Genomic DNA, 17,456 nt, shown 5'->3' with positions numbered 1-17,456 from the left:
AAGCAATGTAAAAACCTCCTGGAGCAGCTCTTAATGGGTTGCGGAATGGAGATTGTTGTATATTTATTTATTTTTTTAATGTGTGTATATCAGTCTGTCTCCCCCTCTAGACTGTGAGCTTGTTGTGGATAGGGAATGTGTCTTTTTATTGTTATTATTGTGCTCTACCAAGCGCTTAGTACAGTGCTGTGCACATAGTAAGCACTCAATAAATACAATTGAATGAATGAATGAATGAAAGTTGTGGAAGGCTGGAGCAATTGCCCCAGTTTGGGCCTCCCTCGAGACTGTTGATGCTTGTCTACTTGTTTTATTCTGTTTTATTGTCTGTCTTCCCCCCTCTATACTGTGAGTTGGGTGAGAATTGTCTCTGTTGCTGAATTGTAGTTTCCAAGCGCTTAGTGCAGTGCTCTGCACACAGTAAGTGCTCAATGAATACGATTGAATGAATAAATGAACTGTGAACTCATCATCATCATCATCAATCGTATTTATTGAGCTCTTACTGTGTGCAGAGCACTGTACTAAGCGCTTGGGAAGTACAAACTGGCAACATATAGAGACAGGAACGTATCGTCTAGCACCCTTATAGTGTACTCTCCCAAGTTAGTCCATCGTATTTACTGAGCACTTACTGTGTGCAGAGCACTGTGCTAAATACTTGAGAGTATGATATAACAACAAACAGACACATTCCCTGCCCACAGTGAGCTTATAGTCTAGAGGGGAAGGCAGACATTTTACTCTAAGTAAATTGTAGATATAGACATAAGTGCTGTGGAGCTGGGAGGGGGGGGATGAATAAATGGCGCACGTCCGGATGACGCAGAAGGGAGTGGAAGAAAAGGAAAAGAGCACTTAGTACAGTTCTCTGTATGCAGTAAGCATGATTGATTGATTGCCAATATTTCTTGAATGCCAAAATGTCAGGATCACCAAAGTGAGTAACTATAATAGGGGGGGGTCTACAGTGTGAGTATCCACAACCTGAATAACAACAAAGTATTAGCTACATTGTGGGTATCTATCAATCAATCACTGCTATTTACTGAGTGCTTACTATGCGCAGAACACTGTACAGTGAATATCTACTGCACGAGAACTTACAACGTATCAACAAACTGAGTAGCTACAATGTGGGTATCGGTCAAACAACGGTATTTATTGAATGTTACTATGTGCAGAGCACGGTACTTTACCCCCAGATAAAGAAGCTATGGTCAATATTTAATCTGATTTGCTTGTATCCACGCCAGCACTTAGTGTGATGCCTGGCCCATAGTAAGTGCTTAACAAGTACCGCAATTATTACTTCTGGTGGTCAGGGCTGAGAACTGCCTTTTCTCCAGGAGAAAATGAAGGCTAACATTCTGAACCCGGCGGCCTCCATTTTTCTTTCCCCCTTAATAATAATAATAATAATAATAATGGCATTTATTAAGCACTTACTATGTGCAAAGCACTGTTCTAAGCACTGGGGAGGGTACAAGGTGATCAGATCGTCCCATGTGGGGCTCACAGTCTTAATCCCCATTTACAAGATGAGGTAACTGAGGCACAGAGAAGTTAGGTGACTTGCCCAAAGTCACACAGCTGACAAGTGGAGGAGCCGGAATTTGAACCCATGACCTCCGGCTCCAAAGCCCATGCTCTTTCCACTGAGCCACGCTGCTTCTCTGCTCCTCCTCCCCTCCCCATCACCCCTACTCCCTTCCTCTGCTCTACCCCCTTCCCCACCCCTCAGCACTGGTGTATATTTGTACATATTTATTATTCTATTTATTTTATTAATGATGGGTATATATCTATATTTCTATTTTTCTATTTTGGTGCTGTTGATGTCTGTCTACTTGTTTTATTCTCTCTCTCTCTCCCCATTCTAGACTTTGAGCCCGTTGTTGGGTAGGGATTGTCTCTACCTGATGCCGAATTGTACTATCCAAGTGCTTAGTACAGTGCTCTGCACGCAGTAATCGCTCAGTAAATACGACTGATTGAATGATTGAATGAATGAATGAATTTCGAGTTGGCTTCTTACCTCTCTGCTCCAAAAATGTCTCTGCCTCAGCACTTACCACAGTGCTTGGGGCAGAGTAAGCCCTTAATAAATACCAGCCTTATTATGATTACTTTCTATGGGCCGGATGGCATCTGAGCATCCGCTCCTAGACCCCTGGTTTAGATCCTCAGGGCAACCGAGCTGCTGGTCTCCTTAAGGGAGCCGGAAGATTTGCTGGGTTGGCAGGGGAGCTCAGTCAGTGCTCTCCCTATGCTCCTTAGAGAATAGCAGGAGCTAGAGAGCTCCCATGCATTAGCCCTTCTAATAATAATACTAATAATGGCATCTATTAAGCACTTACTATGTGCAAAGCACTGTTCTAAGCGCTGGAGAGGTTACAAGGTGATCAGGTTGTCCCACAGGGGGGCTCACAGTCTTAATCCCCATTTTACAGATGAGGGAACTGAGGCACAGAGAAGTTAAGTGACTTGCCCACAGTCACACAGCTGACAAAGCAAGGGATTGATAACAGTAATAATAATTATGGTATTTGTTAAGCACTTCCTAAGTGCCAAGCTCTGTTCTGAGCACTTGGGGGAGATGCAAGGTAATCAGTTTGTCCCACGTGGGGCTCACAGTCTTCATCCCGATTTTGCAGATGAGGGAACTGAGGCCCAGAGAGGTCAAGTGGCTTGCCCCAGGTCACACAGCAGACAAGTGGTGGAGCTGAGATTAGAACCCACATCTTCCAACTCCCAAACAAGTGCTCTTTCCACTAAACCACACTTCTTGGCTTGGGCGTCAGTTAGAACCCAGTTTCTTCTGATTCCTAGGCCCATACAGCTCACTGTGGGCAGGAATTTGTCTGTTATATCATTATATTGTCATCTCCCAAGCACTTAGTACAGTGCTCTGCACACAGTAAGCTCTTAATAAATATGACTCATTGACTGGCTCTACCCTCTGGCCACGCTGCTTCTCTTAAGCACTTTCCTCATTCATTCAATCATATTTATTGAGCACTCTTCACTTTGCCCCATCACTCTTCCAGGCATGGAAGCTTGGAAGGAGTACTGGTTTGGGCTTCAGGGAATAAAAAAAACCCTCCCGCCTCATTTCCACTCAGGTTTAAGGCACCACTGAATGTTTTAGTTTGGATTTTCTGGCAGGTTTTGGGAAGTCCATGTGTCACTTGAATTTGGCAAGGGAAAAGGCCGTTGGTTCTCCCAGCCCAAAGAACTGCGAGAGCCCTCTGAGTACCTCCAGAACACTGAGCCACAGCCTGCACCTGCGGGTCATGCAGTAAGAGGAATTGCATTTTTTTTCCCCCCTCTGTTAGCTGATAGCTTTAAAATATCCTTGAACCATAGCCCTACTGAGATAAATAACGTTTCCATTCCAATAGCCGGGAGGACCCACCTCTCCCATTTTATTGCATTCTTTGCACCAATGTCAATCCAGAAGGGTTTTTAAACCCTGGCGGGGCAGGTCAAGTGGTGGAAGCAAGATAAGCTCTACTTGCTCCGCAGGCCCCAGGGCACAGTTATTGGGCTTCTTCTTGTGGCAGGGGTGGAGAGAAGACTCCCGCTTCCTCAAGAGGCACTCGCACTGCAAAGGAAGGACGTCAAAGGTAGCTCTTTTCTCTAATAATAATAATTATTATGGCATTTGTAAAGTGCTTACTATGTGCCAAGCACTGTTCCAAGTGCTGGGTTAGATACAAGGTAATGAAGTTAGACGCAGTCCCTGTACCACATGGGGATCACCATCTTAATCCCCATTTTACAGATGACTGAGGCACAGAGGAGTGAAGTGACTTGCCCATGGTCACAAAGCAGACAAGTGGCAGAGGTGGGATTTGAACCCATGTCCTCTGACTCTCCAGCCTGTCCTCTTGCCACTAGGCCATGCTGCTTCTCTAGTCTGCCAACTCTGCTTTGGCTCCCCTGGCCTGGGCCTCGAAGGGTCCGTGGACAGCGGGAGGGAAACGCAGCTTGAGCCCGCAGATTTCAGTCCTGTCGGGATGGGGAAGCAAGCTTCGCCTGGGGGGCTGGGAGCTTGTAGGAATAGGAGCTCTATCAGTCAGTCAGTCGATCATATTTATTGAGCACTTACTATGTTCAGAGCACTGTACTGAGCGCTTGGGAGAGTACAATAGAACAATGAACAGACACATTCTCTGCCTACAGCAAGCTCAGAGTCTAAAGGGGGAGACAGGCACTAATATAAATAAATGACAGACATGAACATTAGTGCCGTGGGGCTGGGAGGGGGATGAATAAAGGGAGCAAGTCAGGGCGATGCAGAAGAGAGTGGGAGAAAAGGAAAGAAGGGTTTAGGGAAGGCCTCCTGGAGGAGGTGTGCCTTCAATAAGGGTTTGGGGGGGGCTCTGGATCCCCGTGACCCCGCTTCCTTTCCCATCTCCTGTTTCAGCCGCCCCCATGTGCGACGTGGAATTAGGAGTGATGAAGAAGGAGCCTGGCACAGAGGGCCAGTTGGGGCCTGCTGAGCCTCACTGGTTTGAGCGGAATGTGCAGCCCTGCCTGGCCGAGGCGATCGGTTCTGCCCTCTTCGTCTTCATCGGGTGCCTGTCCGTCATCGAGAACGCGGATGGGACGGGCAGGCTGCAGCCAGCCCTGGCGCACGGACTGTCCCTCGGCCTCATCATCGCCATTTTGGGAAACATCAGGTAGGTGCGCACCTCGGGCTCCTTTAATCTTCTCATCCTGCCCTTGATGACGACTGTGGTGTTCGTTAAGCACTTAGTATGTGCCGAGAGCCGGCGTGGATAATCAGGTCAGACACGGTCCCTGTTCCACATGGGGCTCACGTCTAAGAGGGAGGGAGAGAGCAGGTATCGGACCTCAGTTTTACAGATGAGGAAACCGGGGCGTGGAGAAGTTAAGTGTCTCGTCTGGGGTCACACAGCAGACGAGTGGCAGAGGGAGGATTAGAACCTAGGTGACTCAAAGGCCCGAACTTTTTTCACTAGGCCACACTGGTTCCCCATAACTCACCTCCTGCTCACCTGCCACTGAGCCTCCTAATACCCCAACTACAGCACCCTGCCCACAGTTACCGCTCAGTAAAGACGATCGATCGATCGACTGATTGATTGCCTTTGGTAGCAAATTAAGTGGACTCTAAATGAGAAGAAGTCCGGTACTATTTCTTGGTCCAGATTTCTGTTTATGGAGACCTCCAATACATAGCAAGATCAGTGAATGTGATGTCTGAGGAAGACCATATAATATATTCTGTTAATGTGCCAGACTTTATGGAGAGACTCCATTGTGCTCTCTCAAGCACTTAGTACAGTGCTCTGCCTATAGGAAGTACTCAATAAATACCATTGATTGTTTGAGTGATGAGCTTCCAACTGCCTGGTGTGGCTCATTCCTTTTTTTAATGGTATTTTTAAACACTTACTACGTGCCAGCTTAATACAGTAGAATTATGCGCGTAGATAGAAGCTAATCATGTTGGAGAAGCAGCGTGGCTCAGTGGAAAGATCACGGGCTCTGGAGTCAGAGGTCAGGGGTTCAAATCCCGGCTCCACCAGTTGTCAGCTGTGTGACTTTGGGCAAGTCACTTCACTTCTCTGGGCCTCAGTTACCTCATCTGTAAAATGGGGATTAAGACTGTGAGCCCCCCGTGGGACAACCTGATCAACTTGTAACCTCCCAAGCGCTTAGAATGGTGCTTTGCACATAGTAAGTGCTTAATAAATGCCATCATTATTATTATGCTGGACACAGTCCATGTCCCACAAGAGGCTCACAAGTCTTATCCCTATTTTACAGATGAAATAACTGAGGCCCAGAGAAGTTAAACGACTTTTCCCAGATCACACAGCAGACAAGTGGCGGTCAGAATTAGAACACAGGTCCTCTGACGCTCAGGCCTGTGCTCTAACCACTGGGCAACACCACTTCAGTGGCAGACAAGGGAAGGATCGTGACTGTCCCAGTGTCTCTGTTGGGTTTCCTGGGAGGATTTGTGCCTTGCTCTCTACACCTCAGAGGGATCCTCTGGAGAGCTTCTCTTGTCCTCCTCTGAAAATAGCACTAGAGGTCTTGAAAAAGGTGATGTCAAAGGAGAAAGGGAAGGAAAAGCCCTCAGTGGGAGAGAGTCCTGCTGGTTGTAATTTCACTCATTTATATATAAAAAAACATAAAAGAAAGAAAAAGCAAGCAGGTTGTGGAAATCTTTCAAATGGCTTTTCTGGCTTCAGGGAGGCATCAGCTGCTTCTGATGAGAAATTGCCGTTTCACATGAGAGATTTAATAACTTCCGAACGTTGATGCTTTTCAAGTGACCAGGAGAGCATGATATAGAAACTGTTGAATATTTGATTTCCTAGAGAAAATAGATTCTAGGGCAGCTCTGTGGCAAATAAGTGGATTTAAAAGAAAAAAAAATACAATGGATTGCAAGAAAGTCAGAATAAACAGGTGGAAAAAAAGAGCTGCACGTGAAATTGGTTTCAAGCAGCAGTTCATGATTTCTATTCACAGCCAGCCATCCAGAGTGATCTGTGGGATGATTAATGGACAGGGTAGAGTGTCCTGGCAGGTGAAGACGGTGGGAAATTCTCCCCTGCCTCAACACCATCCTGTGCTGCTCTGAAACGGAAGGGGTTAGGCTTCAAGCTTTCCAAGAGTGCTTATTAATAATAATTAATAATAACAATGAAATGAATAATACTAATAGTATCTCCAGTAGGATGGGAAGGGAAAACACCAAGTGGTTTTGGGAAAATTCTGGGTGTCTGAATGTCTCACTAGGAGGGAATGGTCAGGAGAAGATTTTCCAACTGTTTCCATTCTCTATCCCCAGCTTCCTATTTCTATTCCGGGCAGTCCTTAGAAGGCATTTATATTCCAGGCAGCCGTGCAACTCTTGGAAAGAGGGCTCTGATCTGGATTCCAAATGCAACTAATGGCTCAATTAATCCAGACAGGATATCCCACTTGATGGATTATACCCACTTCACTACTTCTCCATCTTAGGAGAAGCAGCATGGCAGAGTGGAGAGAACATGAGCCTGGGAATCAGAAGATCATGGGTTCTAATCCCAGTTTCACCACGCAACTGCTGTGTGACCTTGGGCAAGTCAGTTTACTTCTCTGGGCCTCAGTGACCTCATCTGTAAAATGGGGATTGAGACTGTGAGCTCCACACGGGACAGGAACTGTGTCCAACCTGATTTGCTTGTACCTACCCCAGTGCTTAGTAGAGTGACTGGCACATAATAATAATAATAATGGCATTTATTAAGCGCTTACTATGTGCAAAGTACTGTTCTAAGTGCTGGGGAGGTTACAAGGTGATCAGCTTGTCCCACGTGGGGCTCAGAGCCTTAATCCCCATTTTACAGATGAGGTAACAGGCACAGAGAAGTTAAGTGACTTGCCCAGAGTCACACAGCTGACAATTGGCAGAGCCGGGATTTGAGCCCTTGACCTCTGACTCCAAAGTACGGGCTCTTTTCTACTGAGCCACGCTGCTTGTTTTCTCCCTCTTGCCATCAGTTTTTGGCCCATTACACTTCCCCTTGGCACCTCACTCTGGGGAGGTTAAGAGAGAAGTTGGCAAGCAAATCAATCAGTTTGGCTACCTGTTGTCTGCACAGGGTCAGTTAGGTGAAAATGAGCTTTGTGGATCATCTGTAGATTCTAATTATCCCTTTTCTACCAGTCTCCCCGTGGTCACAGAGGGTGGAGAGTTGGCTTTAAAAACTAAGGTCTCAGCTCTTGCTGTTTTGTTTTTTTTTGAAGAAAGAAGCAAGTGCAGGTAAGGAAAACAAACCCTCAGAAGCCCAATAATAATCGTGGTGGGATTTGTTAAACGCTTATAATTCACCAAGCTCTGGGATAGATTCAAGATAACCAGGTCAGACACAGTTCCTATCCCACAGGGAGCTCACAGTCTAAGAAGTAGGGAGCGAGATCAGGTATTGAGTCCCCATTTTGCAGATGAGGAAACTGAGGCCCAGAGAAGTGAAGTGACTGCGGGCCCACAGCAGACCAATGGTGGGTTCGGTATTAGAACCCAGGTCCTCTGATTCTCAGGCCTGTGCTCTTTCCACTGGGCCACACTGTTTCTGGTCCAGGATGCCAACCGGGTAGAAAGGCCGAGCACTAAGGGAAAAGAGGGAGGGAGGGAGAGAAAGAGGAAGGGAGGAAGGCCAAATAGGAGGGATAGAGGAGAAACTGGGTACAGGGAAAAGGCAGGAAAGAGAGGAGTCAGAGAAACGGATTACGCCCAGCTAAGTGGAACCTCTCTCGGATCCCCCAAACATCTGTTTCTCAGGGCACTGATTGTGTGGCCTAGTGGCAAGAGCATGGGCTTGGGAGTGAGAGGATGTGCGTTCTAATCCCAGCTCTGCTACTTGTCTTCTGTGTGACCTTGGGCAAGTCACTTTACTTCTCTGTGCCTCAGTTACTGTATTTGTAAAATGGGGATTAAGACAGCGAGCCCCATGTGGGACTAGGGACTGTGTCCAACCCGCTTATTTTGTACCTACTCCAGCTCTTAGAACAGTGCTTGGCACACAGTAAGCACTTAACAAATACCATAATTATCATTATTATTATTATCCTGGAGTAAAGCACAGAATCCGTGTCAAAAGATCAACTGAGAGACTCCCATTCCACCTTAGCTTCCCAGGAATGCTGTCCTGGGAAAAGTTCCATCTGGGACCCAGTTCTCACCTCTAGGAAAATCAGGCATCCTTAATGGTTCAGATTTCTCACAATCTCCTATAACCCATATCCTTTCAGCATCATGTTGCATCCACACAACCACTGTGTCCTCCTCATGCCCACAGCAAGGAGTGGAAGATGTGTTTTCTTGGATCCTGGGCTCTAATAATAATAATAATTGTGGTATTTTTTAAATGCTTGGTAAGTGCCAAGCACTGTTCTAAGCTCTGAGGTAGATACAAGATAATTGGGTTGGACACAGTCCCTGTCCCACAGAGGGCTCAGAGTCTTAATCCCCATTTTACAGATGAGGGAATTGAGGCCCAGAGAAGTGAAGTGACTTGTCCAAAGTCTCGTACCAGACATGTGGAGGGGCCGGGATTAGAATCCGTGTTCTCAGGCTGGGGTGAGTCCTGGGTTGGGGATTTGAGAGAAAAGAGCCCTAAAAGGAATGGCCAGAAATGAAGATGAGGGGAAAAGGGAGGCTGACTCTGGAATTTGGGTTGTTCTGGGGATGAAGAGATGAGTGAGGACATGATTTATCGGGTACCGGGGAGGTCCGCGTAGGGCTTAAAAGATTTCATCCAAACTTAATGGTGAGACAAATTTTTTGTCGGCCCTTAAAGGTTGCTGATGTGTTAGCATCTTGGGGATCTCTGATAGCAGGAGGGACATAGTGATAATGGCAGAGAACCCCAAAATAAAAACAATGATGGTATTGGTTAAGCACTTACAATGTGCCAAGCGCTGTACTAAACCAGTGAGAAGATTTGAGATACTTGGGAGAGACCCAATAATAATAATAATAATAATGGCATTTATTAAGCGCTACTATGTGCAAAGCACTGTTCTAAGCGCTGGAGAGATTACAAGATGATTAGGTTGTCCCACAGGGGGGCTTACAGTCTTCATTTCCATTTTACAGATGAGGTAACTGAGGCCCAGAGAAGTTAAGTGACTTGCCCAAAGTCACACAGCTAATTGGCGGAGCTGGGATTTGAACCCATGACCTCTGACTCCAAAGCCCGGGCTCTTTCCCACTGAGCCACGCTGCTTCTCTAATTGTTCTGTATTGTAATCCCAATAGAACAGTGCACGGCACATAGTAAGAACATAACAAATACCATAATAATAATAATTATATTAATAATCATCATCATCATCACTGAGATAGAAGATCATCAGGTCCCACTTGGGGCTCACAGTTTAAGTAGGAGGGAGGACAGGTATTGAGCCCCCATTTTGCAGATAAGGAGACTGAGGCATAGAGAAGTGAAATGACTTGCCCGAAGTCATATAGGAGACAGGTGGCAGAGCTGGGATTAGTACCCAGGTTCTCTGATTCCCAGGCCTGGACTCTTTCCGCTGGGCCATGCTTCCTCAGGTCTCTGACAGAGGGAGGAAATCATTATTATCGTTATTATTATATTTTTGCACTTATTATTATTGTAATGTGTAAGCGCTGATTATATGACAAGCACTTTACTAAGCTTTTTGGCTCAGTGGAAAGAGCCCGGGCTTGGGAGTCAGAGGTCATGGGTTCTAATCCATCTAATCCTTGCTCTGCCACTTTTCAGCTGTGTGACTTTGGGCAAGTCACTTCACTTCATTCATTCATTCATTCAATCATATTTATTGAGCGCTTACCACGTGCAGAGCACTGTACTAACCACTTGGAAAATACAATTCAGCAACAAATAGAGACAATCCCTACCCAACAATGGGCTTACAGTCTAGAAGGGGGGAGACAGACAACAAAACAAAGCAACACAAGTAGACAGACTTGCTATAAAGATGGCGATTTACCCTATTTTTTTCAGGAAATATGATTTAAGAGGAAGTTGAATTAATAAGTAAAAATGATAATAATGGTATCAGTTAAGCACTTATTAGGTGCCAAGCACTGTTCTAAGCACCGGGGTAGATACAAGGTAATCAGGTTTTCCCACGTGGAACTCACAGTCTTAATTCCCATTTTACAGATGCATATTTTACTGAGGCACAGAGAAGTTAAGCGGCTAGCCCAAGGTCCCACAGGAGAGAAGTGGCAGAGGTTGGATTAGAACCCACGCCTTTTGACTCCCAAGCCCATGCTCTTTTCACTAAGCCAAGCTGCCATTACTAATTTGTACTTCCCAAGCGCTTAGTACAGTGCTCTGCACATAGTAAGCGCTCAATAAATACGATTGATGATGATGATGATGATGTCAGATCCATCCACTGTGACTCAGCTGGTGTCAAAAAAAAAAAAGGTTGGAGAAAACTTCCATGGCACTGGTCATATACTGCCTGGCAATATTTGGGAATAAACAATTTACCAGCCCGGACTTTCCCTTCTACATTCTAATTTATTATATACTGCTCATTCATAAACTATAGCTACTAAAACCCACTGATGTTTTAGGCTGTGCAGCTTCATTTGTGAACCACCTACTTGGTGAAGAAATTAAATTCCAGTTTCCCGATCCTTGGTGAATATTTTATTAATGTCCACGTTGCAGGAGAGGAGAGCTATTTGGCTGCAAATGGCCAACAACAACCCAAGAAAGCAATGTCTTTTGGGTTCATCAACTGCTAGTGAAGGATTAGGGAGCTAATTAGGGAAAAGCAAGGTGTTGGAGAGGGGAGGATTTTATTCATAATGATTCTTCTAGCTTAATAAATGGAATGCCAGAGCAAATCATTTAATCTGGAGGATTTTTAATGAACTAAAAAGTTTAATGACTTCTCTTCTCTGTGCCTCAGTTCCCTCATCTGTAAAATGGGGATTAAGATTGTGAGCGCCACGTGGAACAACCTGATTACCTTGTATCCCCCCTCAGTGCTTAGAACAGTGCTTGGCACATAGTAAGCACTTAAATACCATCATTATTATTATCAATCAATTTTATTTATTGAGCACTTATGTGCAGAGCACTGTACTAAGTACTTAGCACTGTACTAGATACTACATAAGCAGGCTGGACACAGACCCTTTCCCATACAGGGCTCACAGTCTAAAGTAGAAGTGAGTAGAATTTAATTGCCGTTTTACAGACGTTGAGGCACAGAGAAGTTAAGCGACTTGCCCAAGGTCACCCAGTAGGCAAGGTGCAGTGACTGGATTAGAACCTGGGTCCTCTGACTTCCAGGCCTGGGGAAGCAGCATGGTGTAATGGATATGAGAAGCAGCGTGGCTCAGTGGAAAGAGCCCGGGCTTTGGAGTCAGAGGTCATGGGTTCAAATCCCGGCTCCACCATCATCAATCGTATTTATTGAGCGCTTACTATGTGCAGAGCTCCAATTCTCAGCTGTGTGACTTTGGGCAAGTCACTTAATCAATCAATCATATTTATTGAGAGCTTACTGTGTGCAAAGCACTGTACTAAGCGCTTAGCTTCTCTAGGCCTCAGTTCCCTCATCTGTAAAATGGGGATGAAGACTGTGAGCCCCCCGTGGGACAACCTGATCACCTTGTAACCTCCCCAGGGCTTAGAACAGTGCTTTGAACATAGTGAGCGCTTAATAAATGCCATCATTATTATTATTACAGAGCACAGGGCTGGAAGTCAGAAGGTGAAGGTTCTAATCCTGGCTTTGCCACTTGTCTGCAGTGTGCTCTTGTCACTTCACTTCACTGTGCCTCAGTTATCTCATCCGTAAAATGAGGATTAAGACTGTGAGCCTCATGTGGGACATGGACTGTGTCCAACCCGATTTGCTTGTATCCAACCCGGTGCTTAGTAGAGTGCCTGGCACATAGTAAGTGCTTAAGAAATATCACTATCATTATTATTATTCTCTAAGCCACTCTGCTGTTGGGTAGGGACTATCTCTATGTGTTGCCAACTTGTACTTCCCAAGCACTTAGTCCAGTGCTCTGCACACAGTAAGCGCTCAGTAAATATGATTGATTGATTGATTGATTGATTCTCTAAATGTGCGAAAATGACCCTCCTGGATATCCACCCCTTTTAGACTCCCCCCCCACCCCACTTTTAGATTCCCCCTTTTAGACTCCTCCCCTTTTAGACTCCCCTTTTAGACTCCCCCTTTTAGACTCTCCCCCCCCTTTTAGACTGTGAGCCCACTGTTGGGTAGGGACTGTCTCTATGTGTTGCAAACTTGTACTTCCCAAGCACTTACTACAGTGCTCTGCACACAGTGAGCACTCAATAAATACGATTGATGATGATGATGATGATGATCCACCCTCGGGGACCTGGTTGCAAGGCTAATAAGGGTGGCGCTGGAATCAGCAGGGCACAGGTTGCTTCTCCCTTCTTTCTAGGTCCCTGTCCGGAAAGCTGGGCATAGGAGTGTGGACAGGAGCGGGGCCTAGCCTTGCCATGAGGGACACAGTGAGGTGACCCCTTCTATACCCCCCAGGCTACTAAAGTTGAGCTTTTGCCTTTCCCATTCCCCCAGGCCTGTGCAGTAACTCCTCTCTGAGCCCCAGGACAAGTCTGTCCCCTACTCCTCCCTCTGAGGGGCAAAGCCCAAGCCTGGGAGACAGCAGACCTGAATTCTATCCCGGCTCGGCCGCATGCCTGCCGTGTGACCTTGGCAAGTCACTAATCTTCTCTCTGACTCAATTTCCTCATCTGTAAAATGGGGATAAGCTATCTGTTCCTCCTCATTTTCATACTGTGTGCCCCTCATCATCATCATCAATTGTACTTATTGAGCACTTACTATGTGCAGAGCACTGTACTAAGCTCTTGGGAAGTACAAATTGGCAACATATGCAGTCCCTACCCAACAGTGGGCTCACAGTCTAAAAGGGGGAGACGGAGAACAAAACCAAACATACTAACAAAATAGAATAAATAGAATAGCTATGTACAAGTAAAATAAATAAATAAATAGAGTAATAAATATGTACAAACATATATACATATATACAGGTGCTGTGGGGAAGGGAAGGAGGTAAGATGGGGGGATGGAGAGGGGGACGAGGGGGAGAGGAAGGAAGGGGCTCAGTCTGGGAAGGCCTCCTGGAGGAGGTGAGCTCTCAGTAGGGCCTTGAAGCTCTCAGTGGGGCCTTGAAGCTTTCATGGGATGGGACTGTGTTCATTGTATCTATTCCAGCACTTGACACATAGCAGGGGCTTAGAATATTCCAGTTATTATCATTATCTGCACCGCTGCACTCGGGGAGATCCTTCTAGGCTATTTCTTTGGGAATGAATTCATCCTACAGTCACTCTGGGGCTAGCCAACCCACTCCCCACTGCCTGAGATTCCTGCTTCACTCACAGCAGCCCCTCTAATAATAATAATAATAACAATGATGGTATTTGTTAAGTGCTTACTATGTGCAAAGCACTGTTCTTTGAAGGCAAATGATTCCTTTACTCCGGTTCCTCCTGTCCGGGCTCTGGACAATTTTTCTCCCTCCCCAGTGTTTATTCCCTTCAATTATATTACAGTGATGAGGTACAGATATCTTTTATTTTGTAAGCCCCCTGCTAGGAGGGTGCTGGGAATTATTGTATGATGACTGCCGTATAATGCCTGGAAATGAATTCACCTCAAAATTACTTCTCTATTGGTCCAGCCAATTAAAAGCCCAGTAATTCCATTACCTTTTTAATTAAAGCAGAATAATGAGGAGTAATCATGGTTTCACAAATCTATATCATCCACTTAGACCATAATTTATTACTGGGGTTTGCTGGTAGTAAATCACAATCATCCTAGCCACCGCCTCATGCCGACCACTTTAATTAAATGACATTTGTGTTCCTTTTGCGTGGCTCCTTCCTGGTGAAGACAGTATTCAGGGCTCTGTGGACAAAATAATCGATGATAATATCTTAGATCTCGATGGTGCCTTGTCTTGTGATGTAGCGGATGGAGCACAGGCTTGGGAGTCGGAAGCTTGTGGGTTCTAATTCCAGCTCCTCCACTTGTCTGCTGTGGGATCTTGGCCAAGTCACTTCACTTCCCTGTGCCTCAGTTCCCTCTTCTGTAAATTGGGGATTGAGACTGTGAGCCCTGTGAGCCCTGTGACTGTGACTGTGAGCCCTGTGAGCCCCTCGTCCCCCTCTCCATCCCCCCCATCTTACCTCCTTCCCTTCCCACAGCACCTGTATATAAGTATATATGTTTGTACATATTTATTACTCTATTTTTTATTTATTTTACTTGCACATATCTATTCTATTTCTTTTGTTAGTATGTTTGGTTTTGTTCTCCGTCTCCCCCTTTTAGACTGTGAGCCCACTGTTGGGTAGGGACTGTCTCTATATGTTGCCAACTTGTACTTCCCAAGCGCTTAGTACAGTGCTCTGCACAGAGTAAGCGCTCAATAAATACGATTGATTGATTGATTGATTGATTGACAGGGACTGTGTCCAACGTGACTGTCTTGTAATAATAATAATAATAATAATAATGGCATTTATTAAGTGCTTACTATGTGCAAAGCACTGTTCTAAGCGCTGGGGAGGCTAAAAGGTGATCAGATTGTCCCACAGGGTGCTCACAGTCTTAATCCCCATTTTACAGATGAGGTAACTGAGGCACAGAGAAGTTAAGTGACTTGCCCAAAGTCACACAGCTGGTGATTTGTGGAGCCGGGATTTGAACCCATGACCTCTGCCTCCAAAGCCCGGGCTCTTTCAACTGAGCCGCACTGCTTCTCTCTACACTCCAGGACTTCCTAGAACTTCATGTGAAAAGACTTAGTGCTGACATCTCTCCCTCTAGACTCTAAGCTCACACTGAGCAGGGAACGTGTCTACCAACTCTGTTATAGTGTATCCTTCCAAGTGCTTAGTACCGTGCTCGGCACACAGTAAGCGCTCGATAAATATGATGGATTGATGGGTCGATTGTGCCGTCCGACAGGGCGGACAAGTAAACAGGTCCTCAAGTGGGAAACTTTGCATGAAAGGGAAGTTGGGGCCCTTGACTGGAGAGTATTTTCAGTATATCTGTGCCGTTCCCACGGCCCCTCAAAAAGGGGAAGTGAGGGCTGTGTTTTGACCAAGGCGGCTCTCCCTAGGGTCTTCTCAGTTCTCAGCCACCCCGCGATCATGTGGAGAGCAAAATTTGCAGGTGTGAGCTTTGCCTCCTCTTCCTTTTCTTTTCTCCCAGATCGCTTTTTGGGGTGCCGCTGGCCTAGCAGTAAGCAAAGCTCATTATTCATTCATTCATTTATTCATTCAATCATATTTATTGAGCACCTATTGTGTGCAAAGCACTGTACTGAGCGCTTGGAAGAGTACAATCTAACAATAAACGGACACAGTCCCTGCCCACAACGAGTTTACGGTTTTAATTGTTTGGAAACACTGACAATTTTATAGCGTTCAATCCTGGAACTCTGGGCAGTCCCCTTCTTCTAAAGGCATGGTGATGCCTCTTGCCTTTAATTTCTTTCATTTCTTAAAAAAAATGATATTTGTTAAATGCTTATTATGTTCCAGGCACTATTCTAAGTGTTGGGGTAGATACAAGCTAATCAAGTTGGGCACAGTCCCGGTCTTACATGGGGCTCACAAGTCTTAATCTCCGTTTTACAGATTAAGATGTAAATCTTACAGATTAAGATGTAAAGATGAGGGAACTGAGGCCCAGAGAAGTGAAGTGATTTGCCCAAGGTTGCACAGCAGATGGTGGAGCTGGGATTAGAATCCAGGACCTTCTGACTCCCAAGCCTGTGCTCTATCCACTAGGCCACACAACTTGGGCTGAAATAGGGACCAGACCATTTCTAAATTTGTCAGAGGTCGTAGGTTCTAACACCAACTCCGCCACTTAGCATCTGTGTGACTTTGGGCAAGTCACTTAACTTCTCTGCGCCTCAGTTCCCTCATCTGTAAAATGGGGATTAAGACTGTGAGCCCCATGTGGGACAACCTGATGAACTTGTATCTACCCCAGTGCTTGGAATGGTGCTTGGCACATAGTAAGTGCTTAACAAATACCATTATTATTATTATTATTGATAATATTTTCTCCCTCCACATATATACACACATATACATACTTGTATAAATACGTATACATGCATACATATACATACATGCATATACATATTTAATTACCTAACTCTTTGATGAGTTCCTCTCAGACTTTAGTGATAAATTATAAATTCTATTTATTGAGAGCTTGCTGTGTGTAGTATAGCGCTGACTATACTAAGCACGGGGGTGAGCACAATATCACAGAGTTGGTAGACACAAGATATATAAACATCTAGTACATATTAAAATTAAAATATATATACACACACCCACACACACGTATATGATAATAATAATAATACTAATGGTATTTATTAAGCACTTTCTATGTGCAAAGCACTGTTCTAAGCACTAGAAGGTTACAAGGTGATCATGTTGTCCCACGGGGGCTCACAGTCTTAATCCCCATTTTACAGATGAGGTAAATGAGGCATAGAGAAGGTAAGTTACTTGCCCAAAGTCACATAGGTGACAATTGGCAGAGTCGGGATTTGAACCCATGACCTGTGTACTTAATATATATGTGTACTCAATGTTAATTTCAAACACTGTAGTCGTAAACAGTCTAATACTAAACACTGGAGGAGATACAACATAATCATGTTGGACACAGTTCCCTGTCCCATATGAGTCTCACAAACTGAAGGGGAGGGAGCAACGGGATTCCCAACCATTCGTATTTCAGTTATGTATATTGAGCGCTTACTATGTACAGAGCACTGTACTACTGTACTGTAGTAAGTAGGAAGTGCTGTATAGAGCACTTACTATGTGCAGAGACACATTCCCCATCCC

The 17,456-nt window shown here is 45.2% G+C and overlaps 1 protein-coding gene across 1 annotated transcript in view; it reads left to right on the top strand.

Annotated features, from left to right (window-relative positions):
* The window catches only part of AQP8 (aquaporin 8), a 54,639-nt gene that overhangs the window by 8,120 nt on the left and 29,063 nt on the right, over positions 1–17,456 (top strand). Inside the window, exons 3-5 of the mRNA XM_038762781.1 lie at positions 3,169–3,301; positions 3,488–3,629; positions 4,433–4,688. Coding sequence (XP_038618709.1) covers positions 3,169–3,301; positions 3,488–3,629; positions 4,433–4,688 — 531 coding nt within the window. The remainder of the gene's footprint in view (positions 1–3,168; positions 3,302–3,487; positions 3,630–4,432; positions 4,689–17,456) is intronic.

Source organism: Tachyglossus aculeatus, chromosome 21, assembly GCF_015852505.1.
Source record: "Tachyglossus aculeatus isolate mTacAcu1 chromosome 21, mTacAcu1.pri, whole genome shotgun sequence".
Taxonomy (NCBI): domain Eukaryota; kingdom Metazoa; phylum Chordata; class Mammalia; order Monotremata; family Tachyglossidae; genus Tachyglossus; species Tachyglossus aculeatus.
Note: the sequence above shows the minus strand (reverse complement) of the source record. Positions and strands in the feature narration are given on the sequence as shown.